At 47.3% G+C, this 22156-nt stretch overlaps 1 protein-coding gene across 1 annotated transcript; it reads right to left on the bottom strand.

Moving 5' to 3' along the window:
* Positions 1-1896: 1896 nt before the first annotated feature.
* On the bottom strand, positions 1897-6477 carry PCDH20 (protocadherin 20). The gene is made up of 2 exons (XM_066622182.1): positions 6412-6477; positions 1897-4623 (listed from the first exon to the last, which is right to left on the bottom strand). The coding sequence occupies exons 1-2, from the start codon at positions 6466-6468 to the stop codon at positions 1897-1899; spliced, it is 2784 nt and encodes a 927-aa protein (XP_066478279.1). The 5' UTR covers positions 6469-6477.
* Positions 6478-22156: the final 15679 nt, after the last annotated feature.

Genomic DNA, 22156 nt, shown 5'->3' with positions numbered 1-22156 from the left:
GAACAGCAAGAGTTAACATACAAAACTAAACTTTGACATTACTGAGAATGAGAAGCAATTTCTGTCTCCATGTGAAAGATCTAATTCAGAAACATTGCATTAAGAAAAATAAATGTTACATAACCAAGGTGATGGGATACAGACTGCTGAAAGTACAAAGCATCATTGACAATTATGTGGTAACTCAGGCTTTAACTAGGGTCCTTAGAATTTAAAAAAAATGTTTTTAGCTGTGGATAGTGCTGCATGGGGTTGTACTATCCTGAAATGAAAAGACATTCATTGTGGGAAACAATTCCAAGATCTTTGCATTGCAGCAGAAACTGCAAGTGAAAATCTCCTTCCCTACCCCCTCCTCCCCCCAAAAATCAGAATTGTCAACTCTGAAAGCAGTGTAACCTATTTGTGGGGAACAGAGGATATCTAGATTCGTCTGTCTAGTGGTGTGAATAATGAACAGACTGCAGGCTTTCCTACCTTCTGAATCCTCTTTTGGAGAAAAGGTGGCTGGCATTTCAAAGACATCCCTTACACTCTCATAAAGTTGCCTGCAAAGCTTGGAGAGCCTTCCAGCGAGGCATCCCATGAGGCACAAGGAACTACAGTTATTAACCTAATTATCCATGGTTTTATCTCAACGCAATGAGAAGGGCCCTTTCAATTATATGAAAAAAGACATTTAACAGGAGCTTCGTTAATGGGGCAGAAGGCAGCCGGCAGACAATCCATCAATCATTCTCTCTCCAGGCACTTAGAACAGCTTCACTCCCAGACAAGTGACTCCCTCCCTTTCCCCTGAGTATGTGAAAGAATGTAAGTCATTATTACCTGTTCCATTCTTTCCCTGTGCTGTGCTCCTGGGGAAGGGAGGGGTTGCTGCCTTGGAGTGAAGCCTTTCCATGCTTCTGGAGAGAGACTGATTGCCTCTGTGTGCATTACAAAAGGTCAACGAGACTGTTTTTAAATCGCTGAGCAAAAGAACATTGTTTTTTAAATGGACCTGCTTTAGTGCGTTTTTTGCCATCCATGTGAGTTCTGGGAATGGAACCCTGGAGAATACCAAGACTCAACCTGTACTCTTGGGCAGACAAATTGGCAACATAACCTTCCCCTTAACCCTAGCCATCCTGTGGAAACATGGATCAATTTCAATCTAGCCTGGCCAGAAATTGTTCTAAGAGATACTGACCACAATTTTTCAAAACTGTGAGTAAACTGCTGAAGTAGTTGCAGTGTTCACTGTCCACATGGAGTGAAAAAATCAACAATTCTTCTCATAAGAGGATAGTGTGCATCCTCAAGAAATTGCACTTCTTGTAAATGCCTTCCTTACTTTTTTAATTAACAACTGAGGTAATAAAACATTCTGTTTTGATTTACCAGTGCATATTTTCTTGTCATCACCTTTTCATATATACAATAGAACATATATTTATTATACCTCAAATCCATACTTTATTTTCTTTCTTCTTTAGAAAAACAATACATTTTAAAATATACTTTTAATTTTCTCTTAAACAGTCCCATTTACAGAAACGGCTGATGATGCCCTCTTGTGGCTAAACTTGACAGAAATGAAGAATATAACAATGAATGCACCATTGTCTCTTACCTTTTGCTTTATCAGTACTGACTCAGTTTATGGATGGGCCTTGTGACGACCATGTCTACACAGACACGTTACGAACTGTTAGCACTAATGTTTCATTTAAAAAAGCTGTACATTGAATTTGATTTTCTTTTCCTTTAAAAAAATATGTAAACAGCTATGTACAATTATAATAAGTTATAAGTTGGGGTCATTCATTACAGCAGCTGTTGCTGACAGTTCCCCATTTCGGAAGTTAATCACAATTCAGGATTTTTAGGTTTTGGTTGTGATTGTCTGTATCCCCATCAAATGTTAGAAATCTCCACAGGTTTCTTCTCCAGCATGTGTAGATCAATCCTTCCATTTAATGGAATTTGTACTTCCAAGTTTTCATCCCCTCTGTGATATTTTCTTCCTTTCCTCAGGCAGATATAAATACCCATCCCAGTTACCAAAGTTATGGAACTCAAACTTATTATTGACAGGGCAACTAAGGTAGGCATGCAAGATGCTGATTCCGCTCTTTTGTGTGTGGGTTCTATAGATATCTGGGGCTCTTTTTCCTCGATATTAATGTCAGGCTCCTTTCTTAACAGGCTTTCAATATAGCTCTCATTGCTCACAGTATCATTGACAAAAAGGTTCACCATGACAGTGGAATGGAGAGGTTCTGGGTAACCGTGATCGCTAACTTTAACAAGAAGCCGATAGAGGCCATAGTCATTTTGCATGAGTGATTCTTCCAGAGTGATATTGCCTGTTTTGGGGTCAATCTTAAATGACTCTGGCCGTGGACCTCTTCTCCCTATGATGCTGTATGCTATGACTGCATTCATGCCCGTATCATTATCAACAGCATAGACTTCTGTGATGGGTGATCCAGGTAGAGTAGAAGGAAGGACTAGCAGGTAAGACATGTTAGACTGAGGAAACAAGACAAGTGGCGGGTTGTCATTTATGTCAAGCAAAAGGATGGTTATTTTTGCTGTAGAGGATAAAGCAGGGTCACCTCCATCAACTGCTTCAACCCATAAGATGTATGAGCTCTGCTGTTCCCTGTCTAGGGAGACCTTAGCTCTCAACACTCCTTTGCCAGTGTCTATAACAAAGATATCACTTCCATTTACAACTGAAAGTGCTACCCATCCATTTTGTCCTATATCTGCATCAGTGACACTTATAACTCCAATTTCACCAAAGCCTGGGAAGTTCTCTGGTACAAAAAAACTAAAATCCTTGTTGATAAATCTTGGACTGTTGTCATTTTTATCCAGTACTGAGATGGTAACAGTAGCTATTGATTCTCGTGGTGGCACTCCAGAATCTACAGCTTTAACTGTATATCGGTATTTCTCTCTTTCTTCTCTGTCCAGCTGGGTGGACACTGTAAGGACTCCCGTGACTTTATCTAAAGAAAAATATGAAGGGGCCTCAGGCCCTAGGAAATAAGACACTTGCCCTCTTTCTCCACTGTCAGCATCTGTGGCATGCAGCTTGGTCAAAAAAGCATTGGGAGCATTGTTTTCTTCTATAGTTAATTCTACCAATGGTTGAGAGAACACAGGAGAGTTGTCATTATCATCCAGAACATGTACTTTAACTACTTTATTTACCTGGAATCCTTCTGAATTCCATGCAATCACCGATATTTCATACTGTTCTTGAGTCTCGTAATCCAGTGGCTTTGTAGTCTCCAGTAAATACTCGTTGTGGTATGGTTTGTATGGTGATAATCTGAATGGACCATCACCGTCCAAGTAACAATCCACTTTGTATTTTTCATCTGGGTCTTTTATGGTAAAGAATGCTATTGGAGTGTTAACAGGCTCCAGCTCCCTCAAATAAACCACTCCTTCTGCTTCATTAGCTATGAAACGAGGGATCACTTCAGGAGGTCTCATCATGACTTTGATGATAGATATTAAGACCGTGATAACAGCTGGGATGCAACCAGGCCCATTGGCCAGTACACTTAACCTATGGAGACGAGGAGTATCACCATTAATCCTCTTGGAGAGCTTGATAACACCTGTACTTGCATCAAGGGAGAACAACGTACGGGACAACTGAGACACCTTTTGGCTGTAGGAGTAGCTGATCTCTGCATTGATTCCCTGATCTACATCCACAGCATGAACAGAGGCTATGTGGAAGCCAATGCTAGAATTCCCAAAGAGAGTGACGTTCAGCTGGGTGTCATTGAACTGGGGACAGTTGTCATTGATGTCACTGATGCCAATGGTGAGAGTGGCAGTGCCCACCAGTGGTGGAACTCCTCCATCCTCTGCATTTATGAGGGTGACATATTCATCCCTGGCCTCCCTGTCCAAGGCACCCATTACAATCAAGTAAGGAGTTCTTTCCCCATTTTCGTTCTCCTCCACATCTAGTGTGAAAACCCCATAGTCATCTTGTAGCTGGTAGGTCTGAACCCCATTGGTGCCCATATCTGGGTCCACAGCTGGATGCTCTATAGCTAAGCGTGTGTTGACAGGCGAATTCTCAGGCACAAAAAGGTATATCTGTGGCATGGGGAAGCATGGGGCATTGTCGTTAACATCGTGGATGGCAATCTTCACTTTGACTAAACGGAAGTACTCCTGAGGCAGCACCAGAACATCCAGCAACAGCAAGCATGATTCAGAGGACAGAACTGGGGATGAGGAGGAAGAGGCAACAACAGTAGAGCCAACATTATCCTCTGTGCACAATGCCTCCCGGTCAATCTCCTGCACTGAGGTGCGCAGTTCCCCCGTCCGGTTGTCTAGGCTCACATATTGACTGCCCAATCCCTGGGAGGCCAAGCTGAAGGAGAGATGTGATTTCCCCCATTGCTGAAACTGCCACTTTTCCTCTGTTGCTGCTGCTGCCTCGTTCTCCGCCACCCCCTGAAGCTGTAAATCCTGGGCTAGATTTCCAATGAGGACCCCAGCAGGCAACCCTTCACTGATGCTGTAGAAGAGTTCAGTGGCACGGCTATAGCTTGCAAAGCAGTTGAAAGGTCCAAGGAAGAGCAGGAAAATGAATACGTTCTGGGGAAAAGAGACACAGAGAAGGTTACTGAACAGTGTGATACTTTGTCAGCATCAGTGGTGCATTTAACCCCCTTCTACCCCCAAGGAAAGGTCTTCCTGTGAAGATCTTCTAGCACCTGCTAAATGAACAAAACTACCCATTCAAATCCACCACCATCTGAATAAGTTGTCCTGTGCATGGTTAACATGCCTAACATCTCTAAGCTCCATATATGTAACATCAGGTGCCAGTATTCATTCTAAGTGGGTCACCCTCTGCTGTGCCAAGCTATCTACCCTTCAAACATATTTAATGCATATTTCAATGCATATTTATTAAGTAATCATTAAATCGGGGTGAGGTATGTACATAGACATGTGTTGGAAAAATCCCTATAGTGTACTCTGCAGAACATTATACAATGACAAGGGACAATAAGGAGAACAAACCCCTGCTATTTAAAGTGCAATTCTAATTTTCCCCTTCCCTCAAATGCATCCACATCTTTGTGTTGTCATAATCCACTGATACTATGTGCTGGCCAGCCATCCTAGACATCCTAGGAAGCTTAACTGCCATCTGCATAAAATGCACCACTATTTAGTTTTGCATTTGTGACTTCTTAAAATTTGAAGTGGCATGCAGTATGCATCCAGGTACTTCTCTCTCTTCTTAGGATGAATTAGATAAGTGACTACACCATTTTTTCCAGTGCATCATTCACTTGGATCAGTGAAAGACCACCTTTCTCATCTAGTGCCATCCAATATGTCCTTGTTACAGATTAACACTTTCACCTCCTTCAATAGGAGATAACATCAAATGTAACCACAGCTTACAGCTCACCTAAGGAAATGTCAAAAGCCACAACGGCTTGACTTGTGGGGTGCCCCAGTCATAGGTTACTCTAAGCGCACTTACTTGGGATTAATATCCATTGAAATTCTATTGGACATATTCATCCTCTTCAAGCACTAATGGCACAAATTAGCACAAATTCAGAATATATCTTCCCTTACATTCTCTCTTTGCAGAGTGCCAACTGGACAGTTTGCAGACTTACCATGGAACCGGACAGACAAACCGGGAAAACCTCTCCACGAATCCCTTTGAGCATGCACACTTGTTCTCTCCCATCACCGATCATGTGCAGGCTTAACCAGGAAGACAGCCCGCCAAGTCTGCCAATCCAGTGCGCATTTACTTCAGAGTAACAGCCCAATCCTATGTATGTCTACTTTGAAGCAAGTCCCATTAGAATCAATGGGACTCTGTACACTCCCAGGAAAATATGGATAGGATTGGGTTGCAAATCAGCACAGGGTCTGAGGCTACATGTTCTGTGGCACTCACTCCCAAGGCAATGGTCATAAGATTGCAGCTTGAGCATGCCAGGTGGATTACTGTGACTCTACCACAATGTTGTCCATTCGGATTCAGACCTTGCAGTCTGGGTGACTGAAACTGTTGCTTCTCCCCCCCCCCCGCCCAAAAAGAACCCTTAGCGCGATGTACCTTCCCCCCTTCCTGTAGATCGCTCCTTGCTGTAATGAGTGCCAATCTACAGCCCAATCCTATCCACACTTTCCTGGGAGTAAGCCCCATTGACTCTAATGGGACTTACTTCTGAGTAGACATGCATAGGATCGGGCTGCTAGACATTTGTCATGGGATGGCACCTCTTCCCCAGCAAAGTTTCTCTCGATGCCCAAGTTCCTGGGAGCCTCCCAGGCACCCGGCTTAGAAGTCTTGCACGAGTCTCCCCAAGAAGTCTGCAGGCTTTTCTCTGCCCCCTCCCTACCTACCGGCAGGTTCCTCCGACTGCTGATCGTGCTGCTGCCAGGGCTGGATCGCTGCCCCATAGCCAGCTGTGGGTGCCTCCTCCCAAGTAGCCAGCGGGAGCCCGGGGCCGGTGGCGAGCGGCGCCTCCTCTCATTCCCTCGGCAGCGCATTCCAAATGCGGTCGCGGAGGGTCCCCTGCGAGGTGCGGGCGGGAGGGGGAGACAAGCACGGCGGCGCGCGCCTGCCTTCCCTGTCCTCCAGCAAATGTCTCGCGGGGCTCCAGCCAATCGCCTCGCAGGACGCTCAATTCACAAAGGGCTGGGGGGGGGGGCAGAGGAGCTCGCCGTGCTCCGCCGTACGCCTCTCGCAGGCCAGTGCGCGAGTGCGCCTGCCAGGCTGCCTGCTAGTGCCGCGGCGAGCGCTCCTTTCAGGCGCTGGGCAGCCGCTCTCCAGTCAAGCCAGCCTGCGCCGTGGGCGCCGCTCGTCTCGTTCCGCAGGGACGGCAGTTCTTTGCAGGGCTGCTTCCCCAGCGCACAGCCCCGTCTCCCTCTCGCCTCTGCCAGGAGACGGGCAGGTAGCCGAGCGCTGACCTCAGAGCCCAATCCTCTGCTTGTCTACTCAGGAGTCAGTCCCATGAGATCAGTGGGGCTCCCTCCCAGGAAAGTGTGGAGAGGACTGCAGCCTCAGAGCCCTCCCCTGGGCATGTCTGCTCAGAAGTAAGTCCCATGAGAGTCACTGGGGCTTACTTCCAGGAAAGTGGGGCTAGGACTGCAGCCTCAGAGCCCAATCCTCTGCCTGTCTACTCAGAAATAAGTTCCATTATAGTCAATGGTGCTTCCTCCCAGGAAAGCCTGGCTGGGACTGCAGCCCCAGCCCTACCCTGGGCTGAGGAGTCAGTCCCATGAGAGTCAATGGGGCTTCCTCCCAGGAAAGTGTGGCTAGGATTGCAGCCTCAGTGAGTGGCATCAGCGAAAACTCCCCTCACCAGCCTTTCCCCGGAAATCCCGGAGAGGCAACTGCTGGAAGGGCGAGGGGTGTGCTGGAGTGGGGGGGGGGGGTTGAGCTCTGGAGCCTAATCCGCATGCTTGGCAGGGTTTGGCCCAGCAGTGCGCCAGACAAGTTCACAGGCAGAAACCAGTTTGGGTGCGCTGCTGCACAAGTGGCTGGGCTTTTGGAGCCTTGCCTGACCAGTGGGGACGGGGGAGAGAGCCTTGTCCCAATCTATAGCATGGTCTGCTTCAGTGCTTAGCTGACCAACCCTCAGAATCCTAATTTCTTCCGTGGCCCCATTCCCCACCTTGTCTCTGCTGCCTGCTCTGGTACTGGCAAGGTTATTTTTTGAAGGAAAAAAAAAAGCGCATGGTTGGTCTGTGGAACTCCTTGCCACAGGAAGTGGTGATGGCCTCTGGTCTAGATGCTTTTAAAGGGGGATTGGACCAATATCTAGAGGAAAAATCCATTACAAACCATGATGTAAATGTGCCACCTCCTCATTTTAGAAATGGACTATGTCAGATGCAAGGGAGGGCAGATGCAGGTCTCTTGTTATTTGGTGTGCTCCCTGGGGCATTTGGTGGGCCACTGTGAGATACAGGAAGCTGAACTAGATGGGCCTATGGCCTGATCCAGTGGGGCTGTTCTTATCTTATGAAACACATCGCAAGCACACATGAAGAGGGAAGCAGTCCTGTGCAGGGAGTTTGAAGGGGTTTCTTTAGAGCAGTGGTTCTCCAACTTTTAGCACCAGGACCCACTTTTTAGAATGAGAATCTGTAACAGCCCTTCAGAGGCTGTTACACTGGAAGTGATGTCATGACTGGAAGTGACATCATCAAGCAGGAAGACTTAACAATCCTAGGCTGCAATCCTACCCACACATACCCAAGTGTAAGTCCGATTTACTATCACTGTTTAAAGCATATACGTAGTAGCTTGTTAAAAGTACAGGTCTGTAACATTGCCCCAAATGCAGTCACATCCCATGGTAGCATCAAGTCTAATATATTAAAAATGAAACATTGACATGAATGGGGTCCTACCTGAAATTGGCTCATGACCCACCTAGCGGGTCCCAGCTCACAGTTTGAAAAACACTGCTCTAAATGACTATCGTCACTCTTACCCTTGGGGGGGGGGGGGAATCTAATGCTAACAAGTGCATAGCAATGGAGTCCTAAGGGACTCTGGTTTGTAGGAGGAGAGAGAAGATGTTGAGAGGAGGTGGTTGGCAAATGCTGAAACCTGCCCTTTATTTTTTGAAAAGTGCTTTACCTGGAATGTTTTCAGGATTCCAAGGACGTGGATAGGGTCATGACCCTTTTTTCTGCTTCTAAAGTAGGATTTAGATCTAGAAAATGTCACCCGAGTCCATTGGCCCCCTCCACAGCCATTTCACCTTGCCACTATGCTCAATACCATAGATAGAGGGGGGCAAAACAGTAAGTACTGCAGGCACAGCAAAGCACCATGTAAGCAGTCTCTCTCACTTGCCTTAGAAGCCATTCCAGACAGCAACAGTAACATGCAAGTGCTTGCCAAAACAAACAGTGTCTCTTGCTTGTTGCCATTGCTACCCAGATTGACTCCAACAGTTAGTGGAAGGAGCCGCTTACACAGCACAGTGTGGCGTCTGCATTACTTACCATTTTGCTCCCCCCTTCTAGCTACACTATTAGCTACACTTAGGCTGCTATCCTAACCTCACTTTCCTGGAAGTAAGTCCCACTGAACACAGTAGGACTTACTTCTGAGTAGACCTGGTTAGGATTGTGCCCTTACTGTTTTACCCCTCTCCCAGCTACACTACTGTAGCTGCACTACACTACTTCTCTTATTTCCTCACTCTGCTCCTTTGTGTTTTGAAACAGAGCAGCAAAGCAGGACTGAAATAAAAGAGTCAGAAATGGTCACCAGCTTACCCACCCCCAACTACTTAGGCTTCCTTCTTGTAGGACCACTTTGTGTTTCAAAACACAACTTAAGGAAGAAAGAGACAGTGGGTGAGTAAGTTGAGGTATGAGGACTGTCTTCATTGCTTCTGTGAGGAAGCTGGAGAAGGAAGTAGTGATCTGTTCCTGATTGCTCTTTTTCCAGGATCAGTAAGGGAACCACTATTGCTGACCCTCTGTCACCTCTCCTTCTTTGCTGTGTCTTCTGAACTGGCTGGGCAGGGAGGATCCTGGAAGCAAATCTGCTCCACCTGGCTGGTTTAGAAAGCAGTGGTGGTAGAGAAAGAGGAGGTGGCAATGGGGGAGCAGGGCTAATATAGAACCCCCAATCCTCCCAAAACAAAAAAAAGAAGGAACTTGAGCACCTGCATCAATGAGATGGAAGAGGAGGATGTAAGCCTGATGGAGGTACAGAGGGAGGCAGGCAGGCAGGGCCAGGCTATCCATGAGGCCTACTGAAGTAGTCACTTCAGGCAGCAGATTCGTAATGAGCTGTGTGTCAGCTTGCCTCCTCTGTGGCTCCCCCTCCCTGTATTGGAAAAGGAAAAGGGGGTAGAGTGAAAGAGAAAATCTGACAGGGAGTATCTGTTTACACAACAAAGCACTTCCCAAAGCAAAGTAGCGTTGCTACAAGGCACTACATTAATCTAGATTTGAGTATAGGTGCGTGCCACTTAATGGTGGGGATACATTGTCCTATCTCTGTTATTATACTGTTAGGTCTTTAAGCGAACATTCAGCCCAATCTAGTGCCTTTATTGTGTAAACAGACACTCTGTCAGACACCAGTTGGCTGCACAGGCTACTGGTGCCTCTTTTTTGCATTAAGAGCCTCTTGGTTGTGTAAATCTCGGACTGTATATACGCATCATGGCTTGTAACCTTTGATGAAGTTTTCCTCCAGAAAACTCCAATACCTTTTTAAAGGCATCTAGTCCATACACCATCACCACATCCTCTGGCTAGGAGGTCCACAGACTAATTACATGCTGGGTAAAGAAATATTTTCTTTTGTTTGTTCTAACTCTCCTGACACTCAATATTTGTGGCTGTCCCCTAGTTCTGGTGTTATATAAGAGAGAAAAAAGAGCATCCCCGTATAGAATCTATCCATTCTCTGCATCATTTTAAGAACATAAGAACAGCCCCACTGGATCAGGCCATAGGCCCATCTAGTCCAGCTTCCTGTATCTCACAGCGGCCCACCAAATGCCCCAGGGAGCACACCAGATAACAAGAGACCTGCATCCTGGTGCCCTCCCTTGCATCTGACATAGCCCATTTCTAAAATCAGGAGGTTGCACATACACATCATGGCTTGTAACCCATAATGGATTTTTCCTCCAGAAACTTGTCCAGTTCCCTTTTAAAGGCATCCAGGTCAGATGCCATCACCACATCCTGTGGCAAGGACTTCCACAGACCAACCACACTCTGAGTAAAGAAATATTTTCTTTTGTCTGTCCTAACTCTCCCAACACTCAATTTTAGTGGATGTCCCCTGGTTCTGGTGTTATGTGAGAGTGTAAAGGGCATCGCTCTATCCACTTTATCCTTCCCATGCATAATTTTGTATGTCTCAATCATGTCCCCCCTCAGACGCCTCTTTTCTAGGCTGAGGAGGCCCAAACACCATAGCCTTTCCTCATAAGGAAGGTGCCCCAGCCCCATAATCATCTTAGTCGCTCTCTTTTGCACCTTTTCCATTTCCACTATATCCTTTTTGAGATGCAGCAACCAGAACTGGACACAATACTCCAGGTGTGGCCTTACCATAGATTTGTACGACATTATAATATTAGCTGTTTTGTTTTCAATACCTTTTCTAATGATCCCAAGCATAGAATTGGCCTTCTTCACTGCCGCCGCTCATTGGGTCAAGACTTTCATCAACTTGTCCACCACCACCCCAAGATCTCTCTCCTGATCTGTCACAGACAGCTCAGAACTCATTAGCCTATATGTGAACTTTTGATTTTTTGCCCCAGTGTGCATGACTTTACACTTACTTACATTGAAACGCACCTGCCATTTTGCTGCCCATTCTGCCAGTTTGGAGAGATCCTTCAGGAGCTCCTCACAATCACTTCTGGTCTTCATCACTCGGAAAAGTTTGGTGTCGTCTGCGAACTACCTCCTCCCCAGCACTATCTACCAGCCTGTCTAGACGGGAAGTGATGCCTGCAACTTCCGCACCAGGCAGGCAAGTCCATGCGGTCATCACATCCGTTGCAAACCCCCCTCTCTGTTTCTAATAATCAACTCCCCCACTACAAGAAGCCCCAACCCCCCCTCCCGGCCGAGGAGTATCCTGAAGGGATAATAGGAAGAATCCTAGGGGATTGTTTCCCTCCTCTCCAGGATGAGGGCCTCCAGCCCTGAGACCTCCCACCCAAGCAGCTGAGAAGCTGCAAGCCTGAGGTTGGAACAAAGCCTGATCGTCCCCGGAAGTCTCCCCACGGTCCTTCTCTGCCTGCCTGCGCTTCTCCAGGTCGCCCACCAAGGCTTCAAGGGAGCGGATGCGTTCCCTGAGTCCCTGGAGCTCCTTGCACCGAGAACACACCCATTGCTTATGCCCCAGAGGCATATAGTCATACATGTGGCACTCAATGCAAAACACTGGATAGCCCCCACCCTACTGCTGGCTGTCTGACTGCATAGCTTTTTTTTATTTTTATTTTTTGTTTTTGTTTAGGGGTACTTAAAAACCCTACACTGCTTAGCAGCCCTCTTCTCAATAGAAGAGAAAGGGCGGTATCTGGGGCCCTGGCTTCTTCGCCCTGCTGCTGAACTCGCACAGATGCTAAATGCGGTGCCTTACCTGGCACTTTGTTCCCGAGGCACTGGGTTTCCCAGAGGCCACACGTGCTTCTGCAGAGAGCCTCACATGGTAGCAGGCACTAGCTTTATACCCCAGCTAGCTCCTCCTCCCTCCCTCCTTGCTGATTGAAAAGGGGTTGGTATTCCCAGGTGAGATTTCCCTGAATGGGGTGCTTGGATTTGCCTAAAACTAGTTGGCAACCTTCAGTCTCGAAAGACTATGGTATCGCGCTCTGAAAGGTGGTTCTGGAACAGCGTCTAGTGTGGCTGAAAGGCCGATTCGGGAGTGACAATCCCTTCTACACTGGGAGCAAGTGCAGTCTGTCCCTGGCCTGTCTCCCTGGCTATGGGCCTTCCTTCTTTGCCTCTTAGCCTCAGACTGTTGGCCAAGTGTCTCTTCAAACTGGGAAAGGCCATGTTGCACAGCCTGCCTCCAAGCGGGCCGCTCAGAGGCCAGGGTTTCCCACTTGTTGAGGTCCACTCCTAAGGCCTTCAGATCCCTCTTGCAGATGTCCTTGTATCGCAGCTGTGGTCTACCTGTAGGGCGCTTTCCTTGCACGAGTTCTCCATAGAGGAGATCCTTTGGGATCCAGCCATCATCCATTCTCACGACATGACCGAGCCAACGCAGGCGTCTCTGTTTCAGTAGTGCATACATGCTAGGGATTCCAGCACGTTCCAGGACTGTGTTGTTTGGAACTTTGTCCTGCCAGGTGATGCCGAGAATACGTCGGAGGCAGCGCATGTGGAAAGCGCTCAGTTTCCTCTCCCGTTGTGAGTGAAGAGTCCATGACTCGCTGCAGTACAGAAGTGTACTCAGGACGCAAGCTCTGTAGACCTGGATCTTGGTATGTTCCGTCAGCTTCTTGTTGGACCAGACTCTCTTTGTGAGTCTGGAAAACGTGGTAGCTGCTTTACCGATGCGTTTGTTTAGCTCGGTATCGAGAGAAAGAGTGTTGGAGATCGTTGAGCCAAGGTACACAAAGTCATGGACAACCTCCAGTTCATGTGCAGAGATTGTAATGCAGGGAGGTGAGTCCACATCCTGAATCATGACCTGTGTTTTCTTCAGGCTGATTGTCAGTCCAAAATCTTGGCAGGCCTTGCTAAAACGATCCATGAGCTGCTGGAGATCTTTGGCAGAGTGGGTAGTGATAGCTGCATCGTCGGCAAAGAGGAAGTCACGCAGACATTTCAGCTGGACTTTGGACTTTGCTCTCAGTCTGGAGAGGTTGAAGAGCTTTCCGTCTGATCTGGTCTGGAGATAGATGCCTTCTGTTGTAGTTCCAAAGGCCTGCTTCAGCAGGACAGCGAAGAAGATCCCAAACAAGGTTGGTGCAAGAACACAGCCCTGCTTCACGCCGCTTCGGATGTCAAAGGGGTCTGATGTGGAGCCATCAAAGACAACAGTGCCCTTCATGTCCTTGTGGAAGGATCTGATGATGCTGAGGAGCCTGGGTGGACATCCAGTCTTGGGGAGAATCTTGAAGAGGCCATCCCTGCTGACCAGGTCGAAAGCCTTCGTGAGATCTATGAAGGCTATAAAGAGTGGCTGTCGTTGTTCCCTGCATTTCTCCTGCAGTTGTCTAAGGGAGAATACCATATCAGTGGTGGACCTGTTGGCTCGGAATCCACACTGTGATTCTGGATAAACGCTCTCTGCAAGTACCTGGAGCCTCTTTAGTGCAACTCGGGCAAACAACTTTCCTACAACGCTAAGGAGAGAGATGCCACGGTAGTTGTTGCAGTCACCCCTGTCGCCTTTGTTCTTGTACAGCGTGATGATGTTTGCATCCCTCATGTCTTGAGGTACTCCACCTTCTCTCCAGCAGAGACAAAGGATTTCATGCAGCTCAGTGACGATGATCTCTTTGCAGCACTTTAGGACTTCAGCAGGGATGCTGTCTTTTCCAGGTGCCTTGCCAAAGGCAAGGGAGTCCAGGGCCACATGAAGTTCTTCTAGGGTTGGTTCACTGTCAAGCTCCTCCAGCACAGGCAGGCACTCAATGTTGTTCAGCGCTTCTTCGGTGACTACATTTTCTCTGGAATATAGCTCAGAGTAGTGCTGCACCCAGCGTTCCATCTGCTGCGCCCGATCCTGGATGACCTCGCCTGTGGCAGACTTCAGAGGGGCAATTTTCTTCTGTGTTGGACCTAGGGCCTGCTTGATACCATCATACATCCCCTTGATGTTGCCCGTGTCAGCTGCTATCTGTATCTCGGAACAGAGCTGGAGCCAGTAGTCGTTAGCACATCTCCTGGCAGTCTGCTGGACTTTGCTGCGAGCACCTCGGAGGACCTGCAGGTTGCGCTCACTGGGACAGGCCTTGTATGCTGCTTGAGCTCTCCTCTTTTTCTCAATGACTGGTGTCAACTCCTCAGAGTGGGCTTCAAACCAGTCTGCCGTCTTGTTGGTCTTCTTGCCAAATATGGACAAGGCGTTGTTGTAAACAGCATTCTTGAAATGTTCCCATCTGTTGGATACATTTGCATCGACCGGGCCTGGAAGAGATTCCTCAAGCGCTCGTGCAAATTCCTCCACTTTTCTCTGATCCTGGGTCTTGCTCATATCAATGCGAGGTCTTCCTTCCTTTTTTGTGTGGTACAGTCGCTTTGTTTGCAGTTTCACTCTGCTGCACACCAGCGAGTGGTCGGTGTCACAGGCAGCACCCTGATAGCTGCGTGTGATCTTGATGCTGGGAAGGCTGGAGCGTCTGGTGAGAATCAGGTCGAGCTGGTGCCAGTGCTTTGATCTTGGGTGTCTCCAAGAGACTCTATGTTGGGGCTTCGTGTTGAAGAACGTGTTGCTGACACAGAGACCGTGATGACAGCAAAACTCTAGCAGGCGTTGGCCATTTTCGTTCATCTTCCCAGTGCCGAACTGACCTAAGCAAGTGGGCCACGAACTGTTATCAGCACCAACTCTAGCATTGAAGTCGCCGAGGATGAACAATGGCTCTTTTACGGGGATCTTCTTGATAGTGGTGGCCAGGTCATCATAAAATTTGTCTTTGGCTTCTGCTGGAGACGACAGAGTCAGCGCATAAGCAATGATGAGAGTGACAGGTCCTGCTGATGACTGGAGCTGCAGGGACAAAATTCTTTCACTTCCCACAGTAGGTGGGATGATGGATTTCAGCAGGGTATTTCTGACCGCGAAGCCAACACCATGTTCCCTGGTTTCATTTGGTGGTTTTCCCTGCCAGAAAAATGAGAAATTTCGCTCCTTGACAGATCCGGAATCTGGCAGCCTCATCTCTTGAAGGGCGACGATGTCCATCTGCAGTCTGCTCAGCTCCATGTCGATGACAGCTGTTTTGCGTGCATCGTCTATTGCTTGCAGGTCATCAGAGAAGCCAGGTGTCATTGTCCTTACGTTCCAGGTGCCCAGCTTTAGGGCAGGAGTTTTCTGTTTTCTATTGCATGGTGCAGAGTTGTCGATCCGCTTGTTGGTTTTCACCCTAAACCCCACGCACCCCGTGAGGTTAATGGACCGTGGCGAGGCAACAACTTACTGGCTGGGGACTGCCCAGCTTAAGGCGGGCGGTAGCTGCCCAATGAGATGCAATGATCTCTCCCACCGTCGGAAGCAGCCCCTGGCGTCATGCCCTACGCCAATCGAGCAAAGACTTATAACCGGTAACTGCTGCTTCCCGTGTTGTGCCGACGCCGTATGGCGAAGTTGGAGTGTCCTCTCCAGTGCGCGAAGCCTGGGTAAAGTAGATATGGAGGATAGGCTGTTACCCATGCAGCAAATCCCCCCTCTCCACGTTGCTGGAATGATCCAATGGAAAGGCAGGAACCAATACGGTTGGTTCCAGCGGCGTCGCAGGAGTTGCCAGAACGTGATTGTGTGCAGCCACGAACTGCCTGAGGGACTCCGGCTCCTGATTTTGCCTCGAGGTTGACTCCTGAAGCCTTTTCCACAACTGGATGTAGCCACAAGGCAGCGGAGGTTTGGAATCAGAGTTTTCCTTCTCTTAGATATCTCCCTATTCAACTTCCTGATAGCCACAAACCCCTCTCGTGCCCCTCCCCCTGCATCCCATCTGCCTCACCACTACTCCCTTTTCAACTTCTTGATACACACAACCCCTCTCGTGCCCCTCCCCCTGTATCCCGTCTGCCTCACCACTGCTCCCTATTCAACTTCCTGACACACATTACACATTCCTGACATTACAGGAATGAACTATGTCCTGTAATTCTAATTGCCTTATGGCTTCTTCTTGATCCTTGCATGAAGCAGAGATATGACACATTTGCAGCTAATCTGAAATGGTTACAATAGCCGAGATGTGGTTCCGGTAATTTGTAAGGAAACAGTGATTGGCCAGTCTTTAGCGAACATTATGACATGAACAACAGCTAACATTTACAACACGAACAACAGTTTTACTGTACCGTGTCATATTTTCTTGTTTTGATTAAACCAATACAATGCTTCATATTGCTATGGTTTGAATGAAAAAATGATTCAAACCGTTTTGGTGTGTGAGTGTAAGAGAGACAGAGCATGTGCCAACTATAACTCTGGGTCTGCTCCCATTTCTGATGACGTCCTTGGGAGTGCATTTACAGAAATCTTTGTGCAACAGCAGGAATTTGCAAGATAAAAAAGGCATTTACAATTTGCTGGCTGAAAAAGCATTGGAAGCAACATTTGTACACTAAAAAAGACCAGGTTCCACTTCTCAATGCTGTTTCTGTCCCTAACATGTTAAGTGAGCAGGGAAGCCTGTCTATTAAAAATAAAATACAACTTAAGAACATAAGAGCTCCACTGGATCAGGCCAATGGCCCATCTAATCCAGCTTCCTGTAATAATAATAATAATAATAATAATAATAATAACTTTATTTCTACCCTGCCTTTCTCCCCGAAGGGACTCAAGGCGGCTTACAACATATTAAAAACAATTTAAAAAACAAATAAAAACATATTAACACATACTAAAAACAACAGTCAGAGTAAAAAGAATAGGTAAAAAGAGCATAGAGCAGCAGCAAGGCATAAAAGAATCAGGCCTGTAAAAAAATATTAAAAGATGTTAAAAAGATGTTAAAAGGCCACGAAGTCAGAAGGCCTGTTTAAACAGAAGGGTCTTCAGGCCTTGCCGAAAGGTCTCAAGAGAGGGAGCCATTCTTAAGTCAAGGGGAAGGGAGTTCCATAGCGTTGGTGCCACTACTGAGAAGGCCCTATTTCTTGCAGCCGCCCCACGTACCTCCCTAGGCGGCGGCACTTGTAAAAAGGCCTTCTCTGATGACCTGAGAGGGCGAGCCGGATTGTACGGGAGCAGGCGATCTCTAAGATACCCTGGTCCAGAGCAGTATAGGGCTTTAAAGGTCAATACCAGCACCTTGAATTGGGCCCGGAAACGAATGGGCAGCCAGTGCAGCCGCTGGAGAAGCGGACTGACAGGGTCGAACCGCCTACCTCCAGTAACCACACGGGCCGCCGCATTCTGCACTAGTTGCAGTTTCCGAACCGTCTTCAAGGGCAGCCCCACATAGAGTGCGTTACAGTAATCTAATCTCGATGTCACCGAGGCATGGATCACTGTGGCCAGGTCTGCACGATCCAAGTACGGCCGCAGCTGTATCTCACAGTACTGTACTGTATCTCACAGTAGCTTCAGGGAGCACACAAGAGACCTGCATCCTGGTGCCCTCCCTTGCCCCTGCATCCTGAGGTAGCCTACTTCTAAAATCAGGCAGTTACACATCCCCATCACAGCTTGTAACCTGCAATGGACTTCTCTAGAAATTTGTCTAGTCCCCTTTGAAAGGCATCCAGGCCAGATGCCACCCCCACATCCTGTGGCAAGGAGTTCCACAGACCAACTGCACCTTGAAATGAATCAGGCTACACCTTCAAGTAAACTGGGACCCACCTGAAATTTGCTGGGGAAATTGGCTAGAAATTGGTTTGAGAAGGCTTGGGCCTTTTCCTCCACCCACGCCCACTGAACCCCTCAGCCACCGAAGGCAGAGCAAGAAGCCTCCCGGGCAGCTCTGGCGGGCACATCCCCTACGGCCCTCCTCTCACCTGTTGCTTCGGCCTGACCGCGGGCTCCGCCCCGGTTGGATTTGCCTAATGGGGCTCTTATCAACTCCTAAAGGTCAATTGCTATGACCTAAAGGACAATGACTATGCTAAATTGCCCTGGCTGGGTGGGAAATGGCCCTTCCTAGGTTCTTACCCTCCTACCTCAGTTCTCTGAGGCTGGACTGTTTTTTAACCTCAAGCTGGTTTTTTATTTGAGTTTAAACTACACTGGTTTAAGAGTTTTTTGACTTGGCAGAACTTACACACTAAGGTTTAAATCCTGTTTAGCCCTGCTAAAATCCTGCTTTTATTAAGTGTGAACCTTTATTGATTGCTCTCACCTAGATCCTGTGTCCTAATTTACTGAACCTTTAGATTATGTTCTAACTTAGATTAAGTTTAACTTGGGTTATGTATAGGGTTAATTTAAACCAAGTAGAAAAATTTGCTTTCCACTTTATCCTCCTCTGTTTTATTTATTTTTCCAAGTGCCTGTACCTTGGGCCCTTACTCACAAATAGGACTCTGCTCCTGCTCAGAGTAGACCTCTGTACACACGTATTTATTTTTATTGCCCTCACCTAGTTCCTGTACCCCAACTTGCTGGACCTTAGAATCCCTCCCTCAGGTTAGATTAGGTGCTAACTTAGGTAAAGCTTAGGTAAAGCTAAATTTCAATGTTGATCTAAGGTTGAATTAAGGTTAGAAGACAAAGAGTTAGAAAGAGTACACTTACCTTCTCCTTCTCTTCTTCCTCTCCTCTTCACAACTCAGGGAGTCTTCCCTCTCCTTCTCCAAAAATCAGAGGTCCACTTGCCTTCCCGTCACACAGATGCTAAACTTGCAGTGCCTCACCTTTGTTCCCGAGGCACTTGGTGTCCCAGAAGCTACGCATGCTTCTGCAGAGAGATTTTGTATGCCTTTGGGCACAGTCCTAACCAAGTGTACTCAGGTCTATTCAGAAGTAAGTCCTATTTTGTTCAATGGGGCTTACTCTCAGGAAAGTGTGGTTAGGATTGCAATTGTAATCATGTTCCACCTCAGGCTCCTCTTTTCTAGATTGGAGCCTCAAATGCTGCAGCCTTTCCTCATAAGGGAGGTGCCCCAACCATTAATAATTAATCAGCTCATTAACCATTAATCACAAGGCAGAAGAATTTACTTGGGCTGGGCCAGGCCTGCCTTATTCCCAAGCCTGTTAGGGCTGGATTGAGAACTCTCAAATCACCACTTGCAGGCTTCGAAAGGGACTTTGGCAATGTGGGAGGCTGCAGAAGCTTCTCCTTCTCACCTTGTAGCAACACTACTTTGCTTTGGGAAGCACACAAGGCTTAGAGCCTTGTTGCTTGATGGAGTGCAAGGAGCAGAGGCACTCTGAGGGTTGAGGGAAGGAACTGGAGCAGCAAGGAGTCTGAGAGGCAGAGAAGAAGACAAGGCAGCCAGGATTTAGAAGTAGATGCAAGGGGGAAGCCGGAAGCTGGAAAAGATCCTTGCCCAGCCTCCACCAAGCCTTTTATTGACTCTCAAGCAGTACAGAGCAAGTGGGGTTACTTTTGGTTAGAGCAGGGGTAATCAAACTTTCAACTTTAGGGATGCTGGACCTTTAAAATTGTGTAGGAGAGATAATTTCAGCAGGTGCAGCTTGTCATCTATGGGATGACAAGTTGCACCTGCTGAAATTCTCTCTTCTATACACTTGTTAAAGGTTCAGCATCCCTAAAGTTGAAAGTTTGAGCACCCCTGGGTTAGAGATAACACTAGCTGGCTCTAGCTGACCACAACACATTCCTAGGTCTGACCGCTTCCTTATCTCTAATGCTAGCTCATCTTGCTTGCTAGGTAAAAGGCAGTGAACAAGGTCATGGCTCAGAATGTGTTCTGGCCAAAGCAGGTGAGCCTGCGGTTGCCAATGTTCACTAATAATAATAAAATAAAACTTTATTTTTATCCCGCCCTTCTCCCAAAAAGGGACCCACTAAGCCTTTATGTGCTTCTGCACTAATCACTACATCACCTCACCACTCTTGCAAAGCCTTTAAAAGTTGAATCCAATTCCTGCAAGGACCCGAGTTAAACCATTTCTGCCCAATGTTGCATATACACAACAGGGATCAAATGTGTACACCTGTGGGCTGGGCAAAAATGGGTTAAGCAGAAGGGGCTACCTCTGCAAGACACTGTTATTGCAGCAGCCAGGCTCCATTTTCCTCTTTCCAAAGGAAGAGGAAAGTGAAGATTAAGGAGCTGCAATTAGGAAAAGTAGTTGTGGCTGGTGGGATAGGAGAGAAGGGAGGCAGCTGGAGTGGTGCCCATGGCAGTGGGTAGAGAAGCCCCTTGCAGAAGGTGAAGTGATGCAGTTGCCCTAGATGGTGTGTACCTGGGAGTTGGCAGGACCTCCTGGACTGTAGCTTTCATGGCAACTTCTTTCTTTCCACTCTCTGTCCTTTGGAAGTGGAAAATGGACTTGACTGGCACAGTGGTGCTGGCTGAGCATTCCACTCCACTAGTGTAGCTGGTTAATCAACACCTGCCCCCATACCCCATTTGGCACTTTAAATATCCATGCCCCCCATTCTCAGATATAACTGGGAAAGGCCCATATTTAAAGACCCTGACATGTGGAGTTTGTGCCACTTTTTAGAAAGCCACCAGGTAGATGGGACTCATCAGCCTGGGAAGGCAGCTCATCTGAGAGAAGGAAAACTCTGATCCCAAACCTCCACTGCCTTGTGGCTACATCCAGTTATGGAAAAGGCTTCAGGAGTCAACCTCGAGGCAAAATCCGGAGTCCCTGAGTCCCTGAGGCAGTCCCTGAGTCCCAGAGTCCCTGAGGCAGTTCATGGCTGAACACAGTCACGTTCTGGCAACTCCTGCGACGCCGCTGGAACCAACCGTATTGGCCTCTGCCTTTCCATTGGACCATTTCAGCGATGTGGAGGGGGGGATTTGCTGCATGGGTAACAGCCTATCCTCCATATCTACTTTACCCAGGCTTCGCGCACTGGAGAGGACACTCTGTTCCAGAACCACCATTCAGAGTGTGACACCATAGTCTTCCAAGACTGAAGGATACCAACAATGCAAAGGTTAGAAAGCCAGGATTGGCTGCTGCTTTCTGTGGAGTGTGCACTTGTTGAGAAACCAGGTTTGCTGTCTGTAACACTGGAATGACCTTCAGGAATCCCAGCCTGCCTTGTACACGTGGTAGTAAAAGGAGACATTCTGAGAATGAGCCTCTCCACATCCCCCGAACATGGCTGAAAAACAGTGGATTTCTTTGTGGCAACCTCAGAGCAGCTGCCTGCTCCAGTTAATGTTAAAGAGTTAATGTAGCAAAAGCTAAAAGCAGAATAGTTGTCATTGTTCAGACTTTTGTACAAGCTGATCCATAATCCAGTGAAGCTGAAGTACTTGACTTGACTTCAGTGGTTGGTTTCAATTGATTGTAGTCCAAATGTCTCTTTTCAACCAGGTCATGGTGGATCAATGCACCAAAGCTGGATGACTTGATTCACAAAGCATTTAAAATGGGGTAGTTTAGTTTAAGGACCAAACAAGATGTGCAATGTGCCTCCATCAGGGAGGCGGGTTGACTTTTCTTTAAAAGTGCTTGAGGATAGAGGGAGGTTGCTTTTTCTTTAAAAGTGCTTGAGGATAGAGGGATTTAGTACTTTGTCCCCATCACAGTGATTATCCTGATCATGCCACCACTGAGCTATTTTTATTTAAAACAAAAGAAAACCCTTTCAATTGAAAATCAATGGAATGAGTTTTTTTTAAAACTAAAAATAGCATGAGAGGTGTTATTGGAATAATAAACATAGCAAGAGCAAAATACCAAAGCTCCCCAACCCCCAGTGTAGTTTCACTAAGATTTCACAGCTCCCCCCCATATGCACTATTTTGAAAGAAAAATAAAAATAAAAATCCTAACACCACAATTGGTTCAAAT

Source organism: Tiliqua scincoides, chromosome 3, assembly GCF_035046505.1.
Source record: "Tiliqua scincoides isolate rTilSci1 chromosome 3, rTilSci1.hap2, whole genome shotgun sequence".
In the NCBI taxonomy this organism is placed as follows: Eukaryota; Metazoa; Chordata; class Lepidosauria; order Squamata; family Scincidae; genus Tiliqua; species Tiliqua scincoides.
The sequence above is the reverse complement of the archived record's forward strand: the minus strand, read 5'-3'. Positions and strand labels throughout refer to the sequence as shown.